Source organism: Saccopteryx bilineata, chromosome 5 (assembly GCF_036850765.1).
Source record: "Saccopteryx bilineata isolate mSacBil1 chromosome 5, mSacBil1_pri_phased_curated, whole genome shotgun sequence".
Lineage (NCBI taxonomy): Eukaryota > Metazoa > Chordata > Mammalia > Chiroptera > Emballonuridae > Saccopteryx > Saccopteryx bilineata.
The window spans coordinates 1045704-1060155 of NC_089494.1; the positions used below are offsets into that span (position 1 = coordinate 1045704).

At 62.6% G+C, this 14452-nt stretch overlaps 2 protein-coding genes across 20 annotated transcripts in view; both read left to right on the plus strand.

The window, feature by feature from the left end:
* Positions 1-3713, plus strand: part of KIF1A (kinesin family member 1A) — a 97859-nt gene extending 94146 nt beyond the window's left edge. For all 19 annotated transcript variants that reach the window (XM_066281129.1, XM_066281132.1, XM_066281131.1 and 16 more), the window contains one exon: positions 224-3713. In XM_066281129.1, the coding sequence (XP_066137226.1) occupies positions 224-266 (43 nt within the window). In that variant the 3' untranslated portion in view covers positions 267-3713. The remainder of the gene's footprint in view (positions 1-223) is intronic.
* A 2426-nt stretch (positions 3714-6139) lies between these two features.
* On the plus strand, positions 6140-12591 carry LOC136337991 (aquaporin-12-like). Its single transcript, XM_066279959.1, has 3 exons — positions 6140-6815; positions 9539-9655; positions 11369-12591. Exons 1-3 carry the CDS (start codon positions 6209-6211, stop codon positions 11542-11544), a joined length of 900 nt encoding a protein of 299 aa, XP_066136056.1. The 5' UTR covers positions 6140-6208; the 3' UTR covers positions 11545-12591.
* Positions 12592-14452: the final 1861 nt, after the last annotated feature.

Genomic DNA, 14452 nt, shown 5'->3' on the forward strand with positions numbered 1-14452 from the left:
ATCTTACAACTTCCCATGCTCCCGGGGTGGACCTTCCTGTAGGGACAGCACCTTTGTGTAGGGAGTAAATAGCCAGCACCGTCCCCCGACATCATGTCTTACAGGAGTCACAGTGACAGACGTGGAGGTCACTTTCTCTCGGGGCCACCGAGCTGTCGTACCTTCCCTTGCACAGGCCTGCAGTGCCCGCTCCCACGCTGACCTCTGCTTCTGTCCCCCTCAGGTCCAAGCTCTCCAGAAGGAGGTCTGCCCAGATGAGGGTCTGAGTGGAGTCACCCCGCCTCGACGGCCAGCGAGGCCCGGCCTGCTCCCTCTCGCCGTCCGTCTGTCCTCGCCGCCCAGCCCTCCCCACCAGACAGCCACAAGCCCCTCCTCCGGGGGACGCCCGCTGGGCCAGGGGACTCGCACCGCATGACCACAGGACTGGTGCTGCTCCTGGTGGACGCCTGTCTGTTGTCATTTCCTCTTGGAGATCGCACGCTGGGGGGGAGGAGCGGACGGCGAGGCCGCGGGGCACTGGGCAGGGGGCGTCGCGGACGGCCTGATATTTTTTTAAGCATAGACAGACTTATTTATCATTAACATTCAGTAGTTAGCGACCGGGAGGCAGTCCGCTCGGAACTTAGCGATAAGACTGTGTTCTATTTATTATTTATTTCTAACGATCCGTAGGGCTCGAGACGGATCCCACTCCTGCTTGCTCTCACCACATCCCCCAAGCCTCTTAGGGACAGACGGACAGACAGACAGGGTAGGGCAGGGCAGCCGCCTCGGAAAACCACGGTGAGGTTGGCACCCCGTGGGGAGTGCCTGCCCGGGCCCTTGTCCTGGGCTGCGTGCCTGTGTTGGGACCTGGTGTCACAAGTCCGAAGGTGGCGTGTGTCACAGAAGGTGGCGTGTGTCACAGAAGGTGGCGTGTGTCACTTCTAGCGGGGGGGGGGTGTGCAATCCACAGCTTGCCTGCGGGGCAGCTGCCGGAGATGCGACCCCTGGGCAATGCCAGCGCTGCTCCTGGGGTCGTGTGGGTGGTAAAGGAGGCAGACCGGGCTTTGGGGGGCCAGACGAGGCCAGATCCCACGGTTGGGTCACATGTCCAGGCCGGCAGGGGTTAGAGGTTGTCCGGGGTGCTGGTCCGGGCAGCTTGGGGTGCAGCCCCTGCAGGTACTGTGAGAAGTGGGGTGAGCTGGAGGTTGCTTCTGGGCAGAAAGGCTGTGACGTTCCCTCTTGATCCCGAGAGAAGAGCATTCCCGGGCGTGCTGGTGAGGAGAAGACCTGAGGTCCAGTGACAGCGGCCGGCGGTGGGGTCACCTGCCCCCCAGGGCTCCCCTTGTGCATTGGAGGTGCTGCCCTTGTCTTGTTCTGGCCTCGCTGGTCCCCTCGGAAGCCCCTGAGACTGAGGGTCGCCGAGACGGCACAGGAGTCAGCCCAGGCGCAGAGTCTGGCTGAGGGCATGCCCAGGCCGTATAAGCCATTGGAGCAACCACGGGGCCTGGGGTCTTCTGGGGCTTGTCCCCACAGCCAAGGGCACATTGGGCCTCTTTTCAGCTCCACAAGGAGCTGTAAAACTGCCCCCACCACGACCCACCAGAGCCGGTTTCATTCGGCCCCACGCTCATGCCCAGCCTCGCGGGGCCCACGGCGTCCTGCGGCATCTTCCGCCTCCCTCGCCAGCCCCTGACCTCCACTTGGCTCGGACGACCCCAGCTGACCCTTTAAGTCCGCGGTTCTGAGACTCCCGTTTGTCCTGCGTGTCCCTGTGTGGTGCTGACATTGGCACGTGGACATTGTCGTGATTCTGTGTGCTGAGACCAGAAGGGCCCCCGGCTTGTTCACTCCCATCCGACTGACGAGCTTCCAGTTGAGGTTTTCCTGTGGGAAAGTTGTTCAGGCCCCTTACGGTTCGGCTCAGACGAGGGGTCAGGCGGCCGGGCCCCTTGTGGCAGCCGGGCCTGTGCCCGTCAGCTGGCACAAGCCCGACCGGAGGCCAAGACGGTCTCCATGCCCGGTCTCGGGCACAGCCAGCGGCGGCCACCTTGGCTGCCCTCCTCGCCGTCCTGGACAGCTTTTCCTGGTGGAAAAGGCAGGACCCTGTCTGTGAAGTGCAGGGCTCAGCAGCTGTCCCGAGAGGTTCCGGGCGAGGGTCACGTGGACTGAGCTCAAGCCTTGTCCAGAAACAGGTGTTCTCTGGGGCTGGGCTGAGATGCAGAGAAGAGGTGACAGTGGTCTGGGGCAGGGACTCTTTCTGGCTTCCGTGACAGCCTTGTGGGCAGGGAGGAGACACGGAGGGGCGGGCGGCTCTGAGTGGCTTCTCTCGAGCCCAGCATGACCCAATCAGGTCAACCAGCCCGATGCCATGGCCCAATCAGGTCGACCAGCCTGATGCCATGGCCCAATCAGGTCGACCAGCCTGATGCCATGGCCCAATCAGGTCGACCAGCCTGATGCCATGGCCCAATCAGGTCGACCAGCCTGATGCCATGGCCCAATCAGGTCAACCAGCCTGATGCCATGGTTTCCCGGAGTCCCAGGCCCTTGCGTCAGCGTGCAGGTGTCTCAGGCCAGCCAACCTGCAGAGCACCTGCTTCCTGGGCAGGGCGGAGGGACGGAGCCCACGTGAGGGATTGCCCCAAACTCAGGAGCCTCCACAGCCGTGGAGGCCCCGGGGACTGTGTGTCACGGCGCCCTCGTGGCTCTGACTTGTTAGGGCCCACCTAGCGGGAGTCCCCTCTCAGGCCCTGGCAGTGGGAGGTCCTGGCCCAGAGTCCAGACACCCCGAGCTGCTGGAGAGAAAAGCCATGTGGAACCAGGAAGCCCTGCCCCAAGCTCCCGACACATCACATCAGCTGGGGACAAGTTGTTTAACAAACTAGGACTCGGTGTCCACATCTGTGACCAGCGAGGCTGATCCGGAGGGAGGTCCCTGAGGGCCAGGTCGGGTCTGGCTGTGGCTGCTGTCTCCGCTGAGTGGGGACCGGGAGGAAGACCCCGGAAACCGTCTCCTCCTGACGGTTCTTGTTTGAATGCTGGATGCTGCTCGGGCTGCAGCCTCGTTTCATGGGAGGGACGGCCGTTCTGGTCGGGAGCGGGCTCTCTGTCCCCTCCAAGGCCCCGGTGAGCTCCTTCCTTGTGGCTCTAGGAAGAGGACCTGTCCGGTGTCCAGGGTGTGTTGAGATGCTCGTGAGTTGCCAGGCCTCCCCGCTCTGAGTGACCACTCAAGATGCCAACGTTTCATTGGCACACACGCTCACACACACACACGCTTGCACACGCTCACGCTCACACACACACGCTCACACACACACGCTTGCACACGCACACATGCTCACACACGCTCACACGCTTGCACACGCACGCACACACACAGGCACACCCCCCGGGGGGCTGCAGCGAGGCGGTCTCTCCTCGGCACCTCTGGGGCGGGCGGGTGTGAGCACCGTTGCCAGGCCGGTCCTCCAAACACCACAGGTTGTGACGTCTTCCCAGGCCTGTGCTTCCTGCAGGAGAGGCCTGTCCCCCTGAGGTCCCCTGTGGCTTGTACATACGCGGTTGTGTGGGACACCTCGGCCCCCCCCCGTACCGTAACCGCCATTCCTGCCGTAACGACTCTAGCTCCCTGACGTCCTGAACCCGAGTGTTAGGCCCCTGTGCTCTGTATGTGTGCACCTAAGGCTCTGTCCAGTTAAGAAATAAACGTGGTTCCTAACGCAACGCCACCGCCGCGGCCTCTCCTGTGCGTTATTTACGCGTTGGGTCGTAGAAGCCAGGTGTCCCGCGCCGCCCAAGGGCGGCACTCACCTCCCCAGCGGCGGCACAGGGAGAGGAGAGGACCTGGGGGCGGGCGGGCCCCACGGGGTGTTGACTGTGGCAGTGCCCGCCTCCCGTCTCCCTCCACACGTAGGGGCGTTCTGCCCGTCTGTCAGCAGTGGGCGGGTGGGCGGTCCGGCCCACCCATCTTGGAAAACACAGGCAGAAATGTGGGTGGTCCCAAGGGCATGTCACCGAGTCAGAGAGCTCGTCCCTGATGGTACTTGTATGACGTTCTCAGAAAAGGACACCAGCTTGTAGCAGCAGAGAGCCCCTTGGTGGTCACCGGCGTCACGGCTGGGGAATGTGTGTTTTAGGTGAGGGGATGATTTTATACCCTGGTCGCACTGGTGGTGGCCTTTTTCTATATGTATTTTGAAATTCACAAAGTCACTTCTTGATCATTTTAAAAACTTAATGTTTTTTTAAAAGCAGTTCAGGCCTGACCTGTGGTGGCACAGTGGATAAAGCGTTGACCTGGAAATGCTAAGGTCGCCGGTTTGAAACCCTGGGCTTGCCTGGTCAAGGCACATATGGGAGGTGATGCTTCCTGCTCCTTCCCACCTTCTCTCTCTGTCTCTCTCTCCCTCTCTCTCCTCTCTAAAATGAATTTTAAAAATTTAAAAAAAACTATAAAAATAAAAATTAAATTAAAAAAAAGGCAGTTCAATGAAGAAAGGGCAGTCTTTTTTATTTATTTTAATTGGTGTTGGAACGTCTATGTGGAAAAATAAACCAAGAATCACACTCAAACATCAGCTCAAACTAGGTCATAGCGATAAATGTCAATTCAGAGGCTATCAGACTTCTGGGAGAAAAGCTTTGCGATCTTGAGGTCAATGGAGACCTCATTGGTAGGAAACGAAGCCATGGCCCATAAAAGGAAAAAGTATAAAGAGAAAGCAGGGTTCATCAAAACGGAAAAGTGCTCCTATTTGACAGACGCTGTGGAGAAAATGAAAAGACATGACTCGGTAAGACAGAACAACCCGATTTAAACAAAATCAGCCTTGGCTGGGTGGCTCAGTGGTAGGGCAGTGGAGCAGGGATGTCCCGGCTTCTGTTCCCAGTCAGGGCGCACAGGAGAGGCAACCATCTGCTTCTCCACCCCTCTCCCTTCTCTCTCTCTTCTCCTGACCTCCCGCAGCTATGACTCAATAGGTTTGAGCAAGTTGGCCTGGGGCGCTGAGGATGGCTCCATGGCCTCTTCCTCAGGTGCTAAAAAATGGCTCCATTGCTGAGCAACAGAGCAACAGCCCCAGATGGGCAGAGCATTGCCTCTTAGTGGGCTTGCCAGGTGGGTCCCGGTTGGGGCGCCTGTGGGAGTCTGTCTCTCTTTCTCCCCGCTTCTCACTAAAAAATAATAATGATAATTAAAAAAAATTCTGCCCTGACCGGATAGCTCGGTTGGTTGGAGCATCACCCTGAAGCATAGAGGATGCCTGTTCAATCCCCAGTCAGGGCCGGTGGTGGGATTCAAATAATTTAACCACCGAGTCTCTGTCCTAATGACTGTTTTAAATAATAAAAAAAAAAAAGATATACCGAAAGGTAGTTTATTATTTCATGTGTTTAATACTTAAATAAAAACAACAAAAGAGTTACACAAAACTAGATTATAAGAAAGAGCTTTAAAATATTAATGAAAAAATATTAAATAATACCTGATTAAAAAAAAAACAATAAAACTGCTATTTAAGATGTTTCCATATTACTTCTTGATTGGCGTCCTCACTTGCAATTTTTTCTTCACCTGTGGACGGAATGAACATTCCTATGGGCGCTTAGAACATACACTGTTGCGCAGATGAACGTTGAAAAAGAGTAAGAAATGTCAATTGGTGATGTTTACAGAGGGCGGCTGCCCAGGCGTCCACCTCAGAGAGGACTGATGACAAGGCCGGTTCACGGAACTCAGCAAAAATTAGGTGTCGGTTCTGCCGCACCAGGGGTGAGCCAGCTGAGTCCCACCCACGGGGCTCGGCCCAGGTGCAGGGAGCCCCAGTGCAGGGAGCCCCAGGTGCAGGGAGCGTGGCTGTGGAGCCCGCAGCCTGGGCTGAGCCCCGTGGGTGTGTCATGGAGCCCCGCGCAGGCTTTGAGGAGCTGGGGCCGGGCTGCAGCACTGGGCTGGCCCAGTGGGGTGAGCGTCCCGGTGTGCCTCACGCCCTGGGGGCAGACGCCTGACCGAGGCCCCTGTGGGCGTTCCTGGCCCTGCTCCCGGGATGGGCGGGCAGCAGGGGGGAAGGAGGGGAGGGTGCAGGTGTGGTGTTCCCAGGGATGCCGGCCCAGGTGGACGCTTCCACGGCTGCCCCGCCCTTGGGGCCTGGGGGTGGGGCTAGCCCCTGACCCGGCAGCCAGCGCAGGTCCCCTGTTTGGTTCAGCTCCTCGGGGAGCCCCAAGGCCCATGGCGGGTCTGAACGTGTCCCTCTCGTTCTTCCTGGCCACCATCGCCCTCTGCCAGGTGGCCAGGAGGGGGTCCAAGGCCCTGCTCCCGGCGGGCGTCTACGCCAGCTTCGCCAGGGAGGCGGCGGGGGCGGCCCAGCTGGGGGCCTGCTGCCTGGAGATGCGGGTGCTGGTGGAGCTGGGCCCCTGGGCCGGGGGCTTCGGGCCCGACCTGCTGCTGACCCTGCTCTTCCTGCTCTTCCTGGCGCACGGGGCCACCTTCGACGGCGCCTCGGCCAACCCCGCTGTGGCCCTGCAGGAGCTGCTGCTGGCCGAGGCCTCTCTGCCCAGCACGCTGCTGAAGCTGGCGGCCCAGGGGCTGGGCCTGCGGGCGGCCGGCGCCCTGACCCAGCTCTACTGGGCCTGGGAGCTCAGCGACCTGCACGTCCTGCAGAACCTGATGGCCGCGCACTGCAGCTCGGCCCTGCGCACCACCGTCCCCCACGGCGCGCTGGTGGAGGGCGCCTGCGCCTTCGCCTTCCACCTGACCCTCCTCCGGCTCCAGAGCAGTCTGCCCGTCTACAGGGTGCCGGCCGTGGCCCTGCTGGTCACCGTCATGGCCTACATAGGTGAGGCCTGCGGGTCCCTGCCGGGCCGTGCAGCACCTCTGCCCCCGGGGCCGCCCTGCCCTGCCGGGCCGTGCAGCACCTCTGCCCCCGTGGCCGCCCTGCCCTGCCGGGCCGTGCAGCACCTCTGCCCCCGGGGCCGCCCTGCCCTGCCGGGCCGTGCAGCACCTCTGCCCCCGGGGCCGCCCTGCCCTGCCGGGCCGTGCAGCACCTCTGCCCCCGGGGCCGCCCTGCCCTGCCGGGCCGTGCAGCACCTCTGCCCCCGGGGCCGCCCTGCCCTGCCGGGCCGTGCAGCACCTCTGCCCCCGGGGCCGCCCTGCCCTGCCGCTGGCTCCTGCGGGCACCTGGGAGAGGGCTGTTGGCGGAGGGGGTCTGCGGGCCAGCCACTGACTTCCGGGGGCCATTCTGGGTGTGGGTGTGATGACCCATGGGGCTGGACAGCCTGTCGGGCCGTCCTCTCTGGCTGGGCTGCTTCACAACCTAAGCTCTCTGTGTTCACCCCAGAAGGTCTACACCGGGCAGGCGGGTGGCCGGGGCAGCTTCTCTGGGGCCCGGCCCAGGCTCTGGTCTGCTGGCCCCTGTCACCTCTTCCCAGAGTACTGGGTCCTGGCATTTCTTCCTCACCTGAGTCTCCCTCTCCCCTCTCGGCACTGATCTCTTTTGGGGTCACAACCCCCCCCCCCGAGGCAAGCCTCCTGACCTAACTCTCACGGGGCCCCTCAGCCTGTGGCGGCTGCCCGGAACCCCCAGCTGTGGCCTCAGCCAGCACCCTGCTCTGCATCTGGCCCTTAGACGTAAGTCACCTGTCCTGGGGTGCCCGAGGAGGGCTTCCCCCCAGCATGACAGGGGCATGATTCTCACCCTTGTGGAGAAGCAGAGAGCCACTGGCCAGCTGAGCTTGGGCTGTGGACAGCTGGCCGGTGGGCAGAGAAGCCGTCTGTACGTGGGATTTGCTCCCGAGGGGGCTCCTGCTGGCTTGCATGCTGCCTCTGCCCCTGAGCACCAGGGGCGGGTTTGGGGTAAGACTGCAGGGCCTTCCAGGAAGGTAGTTGCGGCTCCCCCTGTGCTGGGCTGGACAGGAGCCCTGCACTCGTCAGGCGACCTGGGAAGGAAGGGCACCCACATTCGGCCTTGAGCTGCAGAGTGATTCACGGGCGGCCGGCCGGGGGCTCCCCGCGGGGGGGGGGGCAGCAGGGAGGGGCGGGGGCTGAGCTGCCAGTGGCCCTCGTTCAGGGGACCCCTGGGGAGGCAGAGCCAGCCCTGACGCTCCCTTGCCGTGTCACTGACCCCAACCAGAGTACGGCACAGTCTGTGGGACCTGGGCCCCCAAGGGCCAGAAAACAGCCCTAGAGCCCCCGTGCAGGTGGAAAAACTGAGGCCCAGCTGAGCGGAGAGCTTGCCGGGGGCAGGGGTCTGCAGGCAGATGACCCAGCCTCCCGCCTGGGGTGACAGCCATGCCCCCCGCCCGTGCCGGCCTCCCCCGCCAGCTCAGGGGGTCTGCGGGCAGGTGACCCAGCCTCCCGCCTGGGGTGACAGCCATGCCCCCCACCCGTGCCGACCTCCCCCGCCAGCTCTGGGGGTCTGCGGGCAGGTGACCCAGCCTCCTGCCTGGGGTGACAGCCATGCCCCCCACCCGTGCTGACCTCCCCAGCCAGCTCTGGGGGTCTGCGGGCAGGTGACCCAGCCTCCCGCCTGGGGTGACAGCCATGCTCCCCGCCCGTGCTGGCTCCGTGTCCCCAAGGCCGCCTGCTCTCCCCGGAACCCAGACCTGTCCGTCGCGGGCGGTCTGTCTGGCTGGGAGCTCCGGGGCGCCGGCCCGCTCTGGCTGCGTGCCCACATCTCGCCTGGCCTGGCACCGCCCCTCCGTCCCGGCGTTGCTCTGACCCTCTCCAGACTCTCCCTGTCGCCATCTCTGTTTCTCTGTCCTGCTCATCCACCTCCCTCTCTCCCCACCTCTGTCTGTCTCTCCGTCTCTCTCTCTGCTTCTCTCGCTCAAAGACAATCTTCCTTAAGGCGAGATGAGCTGAGAAAGAGGGGAGGAAATGAGCCCACCCCACGGGCGAGAGTCTGGGACGGTGCCGGATGTCCCCAGAGAGGCCGGGACGGTGCCGGATGTCCCCAGAGAGTCCGGGACGGTGCCGGATGTCCCCAGAGAGTCCGGGACGGTGCCGGATGTCCCCAGAGAGGCCGGGACGGTGCCGGATGTCCCCCGAGAGGCCGGGACGGTGCCGGATGTCCCCAGAGAGGCCGGGACGGTGCCGGATGTCCCCAGAGAGGCCGGGACGGTGCCGGATGTCCCCCGAGAGGCCGGGACGGTGCCGGATGTCCCCCGAGAGTCCGGGACGGTGCCGGATGTCCCCAGAGAGGCCGGGACGGTGCCGGATGTCCCCAGAGAGTCCGGGACGGTGCCGGATGTCCCTCGAGAGTCCGGGACGGTGCCGGGTGTCCCTGGAGAGTCCGGGACGGTGCCGGGTGTCCCTCGAGAGCCCGGGACGGTGCCAGATGTCCCTAGAGAGTCCGGGACGGTGCTGGATGTCCCTAGAGAGGCTTCCCCCGGCCGCATCCTGACCACGAAAGCGTTTGCTTGGCCGAGCAACCCTCTTGCCCACGTCCTCGTCAGTACAAGGGGGCGAAGGCGGCCGGAGCCCCTGGCCTGTGTGCCAAGAGCCCACCCGGGCCAGGCACAGGAAGGACCATGACGCGGCCCCGCCATGCTTCCTCCACAGCTGGACCCTTCACATCCGCCTTCTTCAACCCCGCCCTGGCGGCCTCGGTCACCTTCCACTGTTCGGGGCACACCCTGCTGGAGTACGCCCAGGTGTACTGGCTGGGCCCTCTGACAGGTAAGGGCTGGCGGGGGTCACTGGTGTCCACGGGAGCTCCCAGGGGCAGGGGGCAAGGCTGGCCCTGGGTAGTGAGTGGCTCCTGGGCGGGGGACAGGGACGCACACAGCCTCGTGGTGGACTGGCATGTGGGGTCCAGTGGGCTGCTTCCCGACGGCGGGGAGGGTCAGAGCTCTTTCTCCCTCCGCCTCCATCCTTCCATGCTCACACTCGGGGGTGGAGGTGGGGCCCTAAGGGGCACACTGGGCACAGCGGGGCTGACAGGACCCCAAAGTCCCTGCCCCCCTGACGGTGGGGCGCTCGTCCCGCAGGCAGGCTGGGCCCGGGCCCCTCTGCTCCGTGTGTGTTTCTCCTGTTGTGAGCGTCACCTGGGATGCATGGACCCATCGACCCGCCCCTCTGGGGGACAGTCCTGGGCTGCATCTCCCGTGTCCGTTCTGGGTCACTTTTCCTCTGCGGAAGGCACATTTCCCAGCTGGTGTCCTGAGCCAGGGTCCTCCGGGGTCCTCGCAGCACCGGCTCCACACGTCTGGGCTCTGCCCCTGCTTGGTTGCCTGTTGGGCTGGGGGTCACACTCCCTCAAATTTAGGAGGTGCGTGTGTGGACAGGAGGCTGTGCCCCCCACACAGGCCTGTGGCAAGCACGCAGAACCGGGGGCGGGCCGTGCTCTCTCTGCAGGCTGAGGGGCCCCAGAGGCTCCCTGTCCTCGTGGTGCCCCTTGGCTTGTGACCGCACCACCCTGCTCTCTGCCAGACTCCGCCCGGCCTCTCCCCTGGGGGGGCCCCAGTCAGATGAGATTTAAGGTCCCCTCTGCTCCAGCATGACCTCATTTTAATTCCACCGCTTGCGTCGGTCAAGAGCGTATGTCACACAAGGTCACAGTTCGAGGCTCTGGGAGGACCTGAGTTTTGCGGGGCAGTGTGCCAGCCAGGGTGGCCGGCCTCCAGACCCGCCCTGGGTCGTCCGAAGCTGCCAGGGAGCCCTCGGGGCCGAGTGGGCAAGGCCGGAGGCTCAGCGCGTCGCCCTAGGTAGGGGACCCCTCCTCCGGAGCTCACATCCACACACGTTGGGAGAACGGCCATCTCCTGCCAGGGTCAGGGCCGCCACCCCAGCCGTTTCCATAGGAACGGGCCTCGGGACTCAGACTGGCCCCCGTCCTCCCAGGATTGCACCAGGTGTGCCCATTCCTGCGGGGGCTGGGCTGGCCCTGCTGGGACTCGGACCAGGAGGGGTCGCCTCCCAGCCTGCCTTCCGCCCTGCGGACGGACGGACGGAGGAACCTGCCCCCTTGATTCCCACGGTCCGTCTTCCTCTCGCTTCTCAACCAGGCGCCCCCACCCCCACCCCACCCCCACGCCCTCAGTTTCAGGAAACAAAGGGGAATTTGCCTTAAGAACAAGGGAGGCTTGGAGGCGGCGCCCCCTGGTGGCCAGATCTGGGAGTGCAGAGGTGCACCCTGGACGAATCAAGTCGCCCCTCTGGGCCTGTCCGTCCTGGGTGGCAGGGGTGACAGCGTCCACCTCGAGGGTCAAAGGAGGCGCAGCACGCTGTAGACACACTACGGACATGCTGTGGGCACACTACGGGCACACTGGGCACAGGGGGCGCTCTCCGGAGCCCCGGCAGCTGGAGGTGTCTGTGTGTGAATGTCCAGGTTGTCTTGGGCTGCAGTGAGCCTGGGGGTCCTGTGGCCTGACGCTTGCTCTCCTGCAGGGATGCTGCTGGCCGTCCTGCTGTACCGTGGCCACCTTCCCCGCCTTTTCCAGAGGAACCTGTTCTACAGTCAGAAGAACAAGTATCGAACCCCCAAAGGGAAGCCAGCCCCAGGACCTAACGAGGGGAGCCGAGGCCAGGAGCCCGGGCGGAGGGGGTGGGACGGCAGCTGCTAGGGTCCAGCTGAGTGGACGTGCCCCGTGTGTGCTCTGTAAGGGGGCCAGGTCGCTGGCTGGACCCTGGGACCTCCCTGGACTGAGATCCACCCCTATTTCCTCCCCCCCAACCACCCATCAATAAACAGCCTCAGCCCTGCCTGTCTCACTGGCCGACAGGCTTCTGCAGGGGCAGTGCCCGGTGGAGGCGGGCCTCAGGCGCCTCTTCCTCCCCCGAGGTCTGTCTTGCCTCCTCTTTACAGAATCAGAGTCAAGGACCTAGGAGGCAAGGCCAAAGTGCAGGTGTTTAACCGGGTCCCAAGAAGTCCCAAAGGTAGTGGGTTCCACATATGACCCCTGGCAGCCCTGGACACAGCACAGCACCTACAGCCCAGGGAGGTCTGAGAGGCTATGACCCCCTAAAACCTGTCGGGGACATTGTGGGTGGTCCCTGGAGCCCAGACTGCAGGGGACTGGGCCAGACACACGGTCTCCACTGCCCTCACCCGCCAGCACCGTGACCCTCACGCAGCAGACCCGCAGGTCCTCCAAGCGTGGTGAGCGCTGTCCATCACAGAGCCCTCAGTGCAGACCCCCACACACGCCTACTTGCTGACCAGAGACCAGAGTGGGGCTGGAATCTTTCAGCCCGAGAGGACGAACCCCTCAGCTGGGGTCCCGAAGCCCAGCCGGCCCGATGCCCACCCTCCCACTCTCTTGTCCAGCTGAGAGAAACAAGAGAGAGGCCCAAGGACAGGCCCAGGTCAGCCGTTCTCTGGGATGCCGAGTGGAGGTCGAGGAGAGGAAAAAGAAGACCCCCGACCCCTCTTCCCGTGGCTCCCCTCCCAGCCTGGCTGTGCGGCTGTTCTGTCCGAGGCTCAGCCTCCTCCTTTCCTCGGAGTGGCCGCCTGGAAGGGGGTGAACAGCGGACACCCTGCCTGAGGGCCCGAGAGCCGTCCCTGCGTGTCCTGCAGGGGTCCTGACGGGGCTGGGCACAGGCTCCCAGAAAGAGAGCACACAGGGGCAGTGGCAGTGACAGGGTGGGGCTCTGCCAGCCGCCCTGGAGGGAGGGTCTGTGTGGGACGGGAGGGTGGGAGGGCTGGGGGCGGTCAGGGCAGCCGCCCTCCCAGCAGGGGGTGTAGCCCCGGAAGAAAGAGGGGCTCCTGGGGGACAGCACCAGGTCACGTCTGCCTCCCTTCGGTCTCTGCACAGCCGTTGCCAAGGCAGAACCTGGTTCACCAGTAAAGTTAGATGTTAGCATCTCTGCTACAGAAGACGCCAGCCCGGTAAGAGCAGAGCCCACTAAGATGGGGAAACTCAAATTCAATGTAAGAACCTCTGCATTTGACGAGAGGAACACGTTGTTCACAGAGAGCTTCCCTGGACCAAGGGCTACCGTGGAAATGGGTTTTTTTCCATGATAAAGCGCCAAGGATAAAATGTACCAGCCACCGTCTCCAATTGTACGTAATCATGAATGGGATTCTTACACGGTCCCCACACCTTACAAGAAACGTCAGCGGGAACATTAAAGTGACACTGTGTTGATCGACCTTTCAAATTAAATTTAAACTTACCCAAACTGATCTGTACAGAGTTAAATCTTTTTTTCTTTTTTTCTTTTTTTTTTTTTTTTTTTTTTTTTCATTTTTCTGAAGCTGGAAACAGGGAGAGACAGTCAGACAGACTCCCGCATGCGCCGGACCGGGATCCACCCGGCACGCCCACCAGGGGCAACGCTCTGCCCACCAGGGGGCGATGCTCTGCCCATCCTGGGCATCGCCATGTTGCGACCAGAGCCACTCTAGCGCCTGAGGCAGAGGCCACAGAGCCATCCCCAGCGCCCGGGCCATCTCTGCTCCAATGGAGCCTTGGCTGCGGGAGGGGAAGAGAGAGACAGAGAGGAAAGCGCGGCGGAGGGGTGGAGAAGCAAATGGGCGCTTCTCCTGTGTGCCCTGGCTGGGAATCGAACCCAGGTCCTTCGCACGCTAGGCCGACGCTCTACCGCTTCTTTTTTTCTTTTTAATTGCTCAGTATCGGGTTCGATTCCCAGCCAGGGCACACAGGAGAAGCGCCCATCTGCTTCTCCACCCCTCCCCCTCTCCTTCCTCTCTGTCTCTCTCTTCCCCTCCCGCAGCCGAGGCTCCATTGGAGCAGAGATGGCCCGGGCGCTGAGGATGGCTCTGTGGCCTCTGCCTCAGGCACTAGATGGGCAGAGTATCACCCCCTGGTGGGCATGCCAGGTAGATCCTGGTCCGGCACACGCAGGAGTCTGTCTCTCTGCCTCCCCGTTTCCAACTTCAGAAAAATACAAAAAAAATGCTCTGTGAGAACCACACTACATGTACTAAGACTCATGTTGCAACGTTAATTTCTTAGAAAGGGTCCCAGAAGCTGCCACAGCCTCTAAGTCCTCTGCGCAGCTCCAACAATGGCCCCCTCCGCAGAACGGTCCCTCTGGAAATTAAAAACTGTCCAAACGGTTTGCAGCCTTGCATTTGCCCAGAGTGGCTGCTGTTGCTTTCAGTTCGATGACGGAGAATGACGTGGCTGAGAGTTTACACCGTGATGACCTCATTAAGAAGTCGGCAGAGAAGGGAGCCAGGAACCGGATCAATCAAGAGCTCTCATCAGTGAGTTACCTACTGTGTTCCCTCTAAGTCACAGCGGCCGTGGAAGGTGACGCTGTCCCTCACGCACCACTGCGACCCCTGGACTGGCTGATCTGCAGTCAAGGGAAAGGCTTTCTGTTTTAGGACCTTCACGCCCTGTGAAAAGGTTTCGATCTCATTGTTGTACTGGGACCCAGCGCATGGGGCCTCCGCTCCCCCAGGGGGAGGCCAGGGCCCTTCTGCCCCCATGCAGGTAGGGGCACCCTCAAACCACAGTCAGGGTGACTGGGACGCACAGGTGCGCTGGGGGGCGGGGG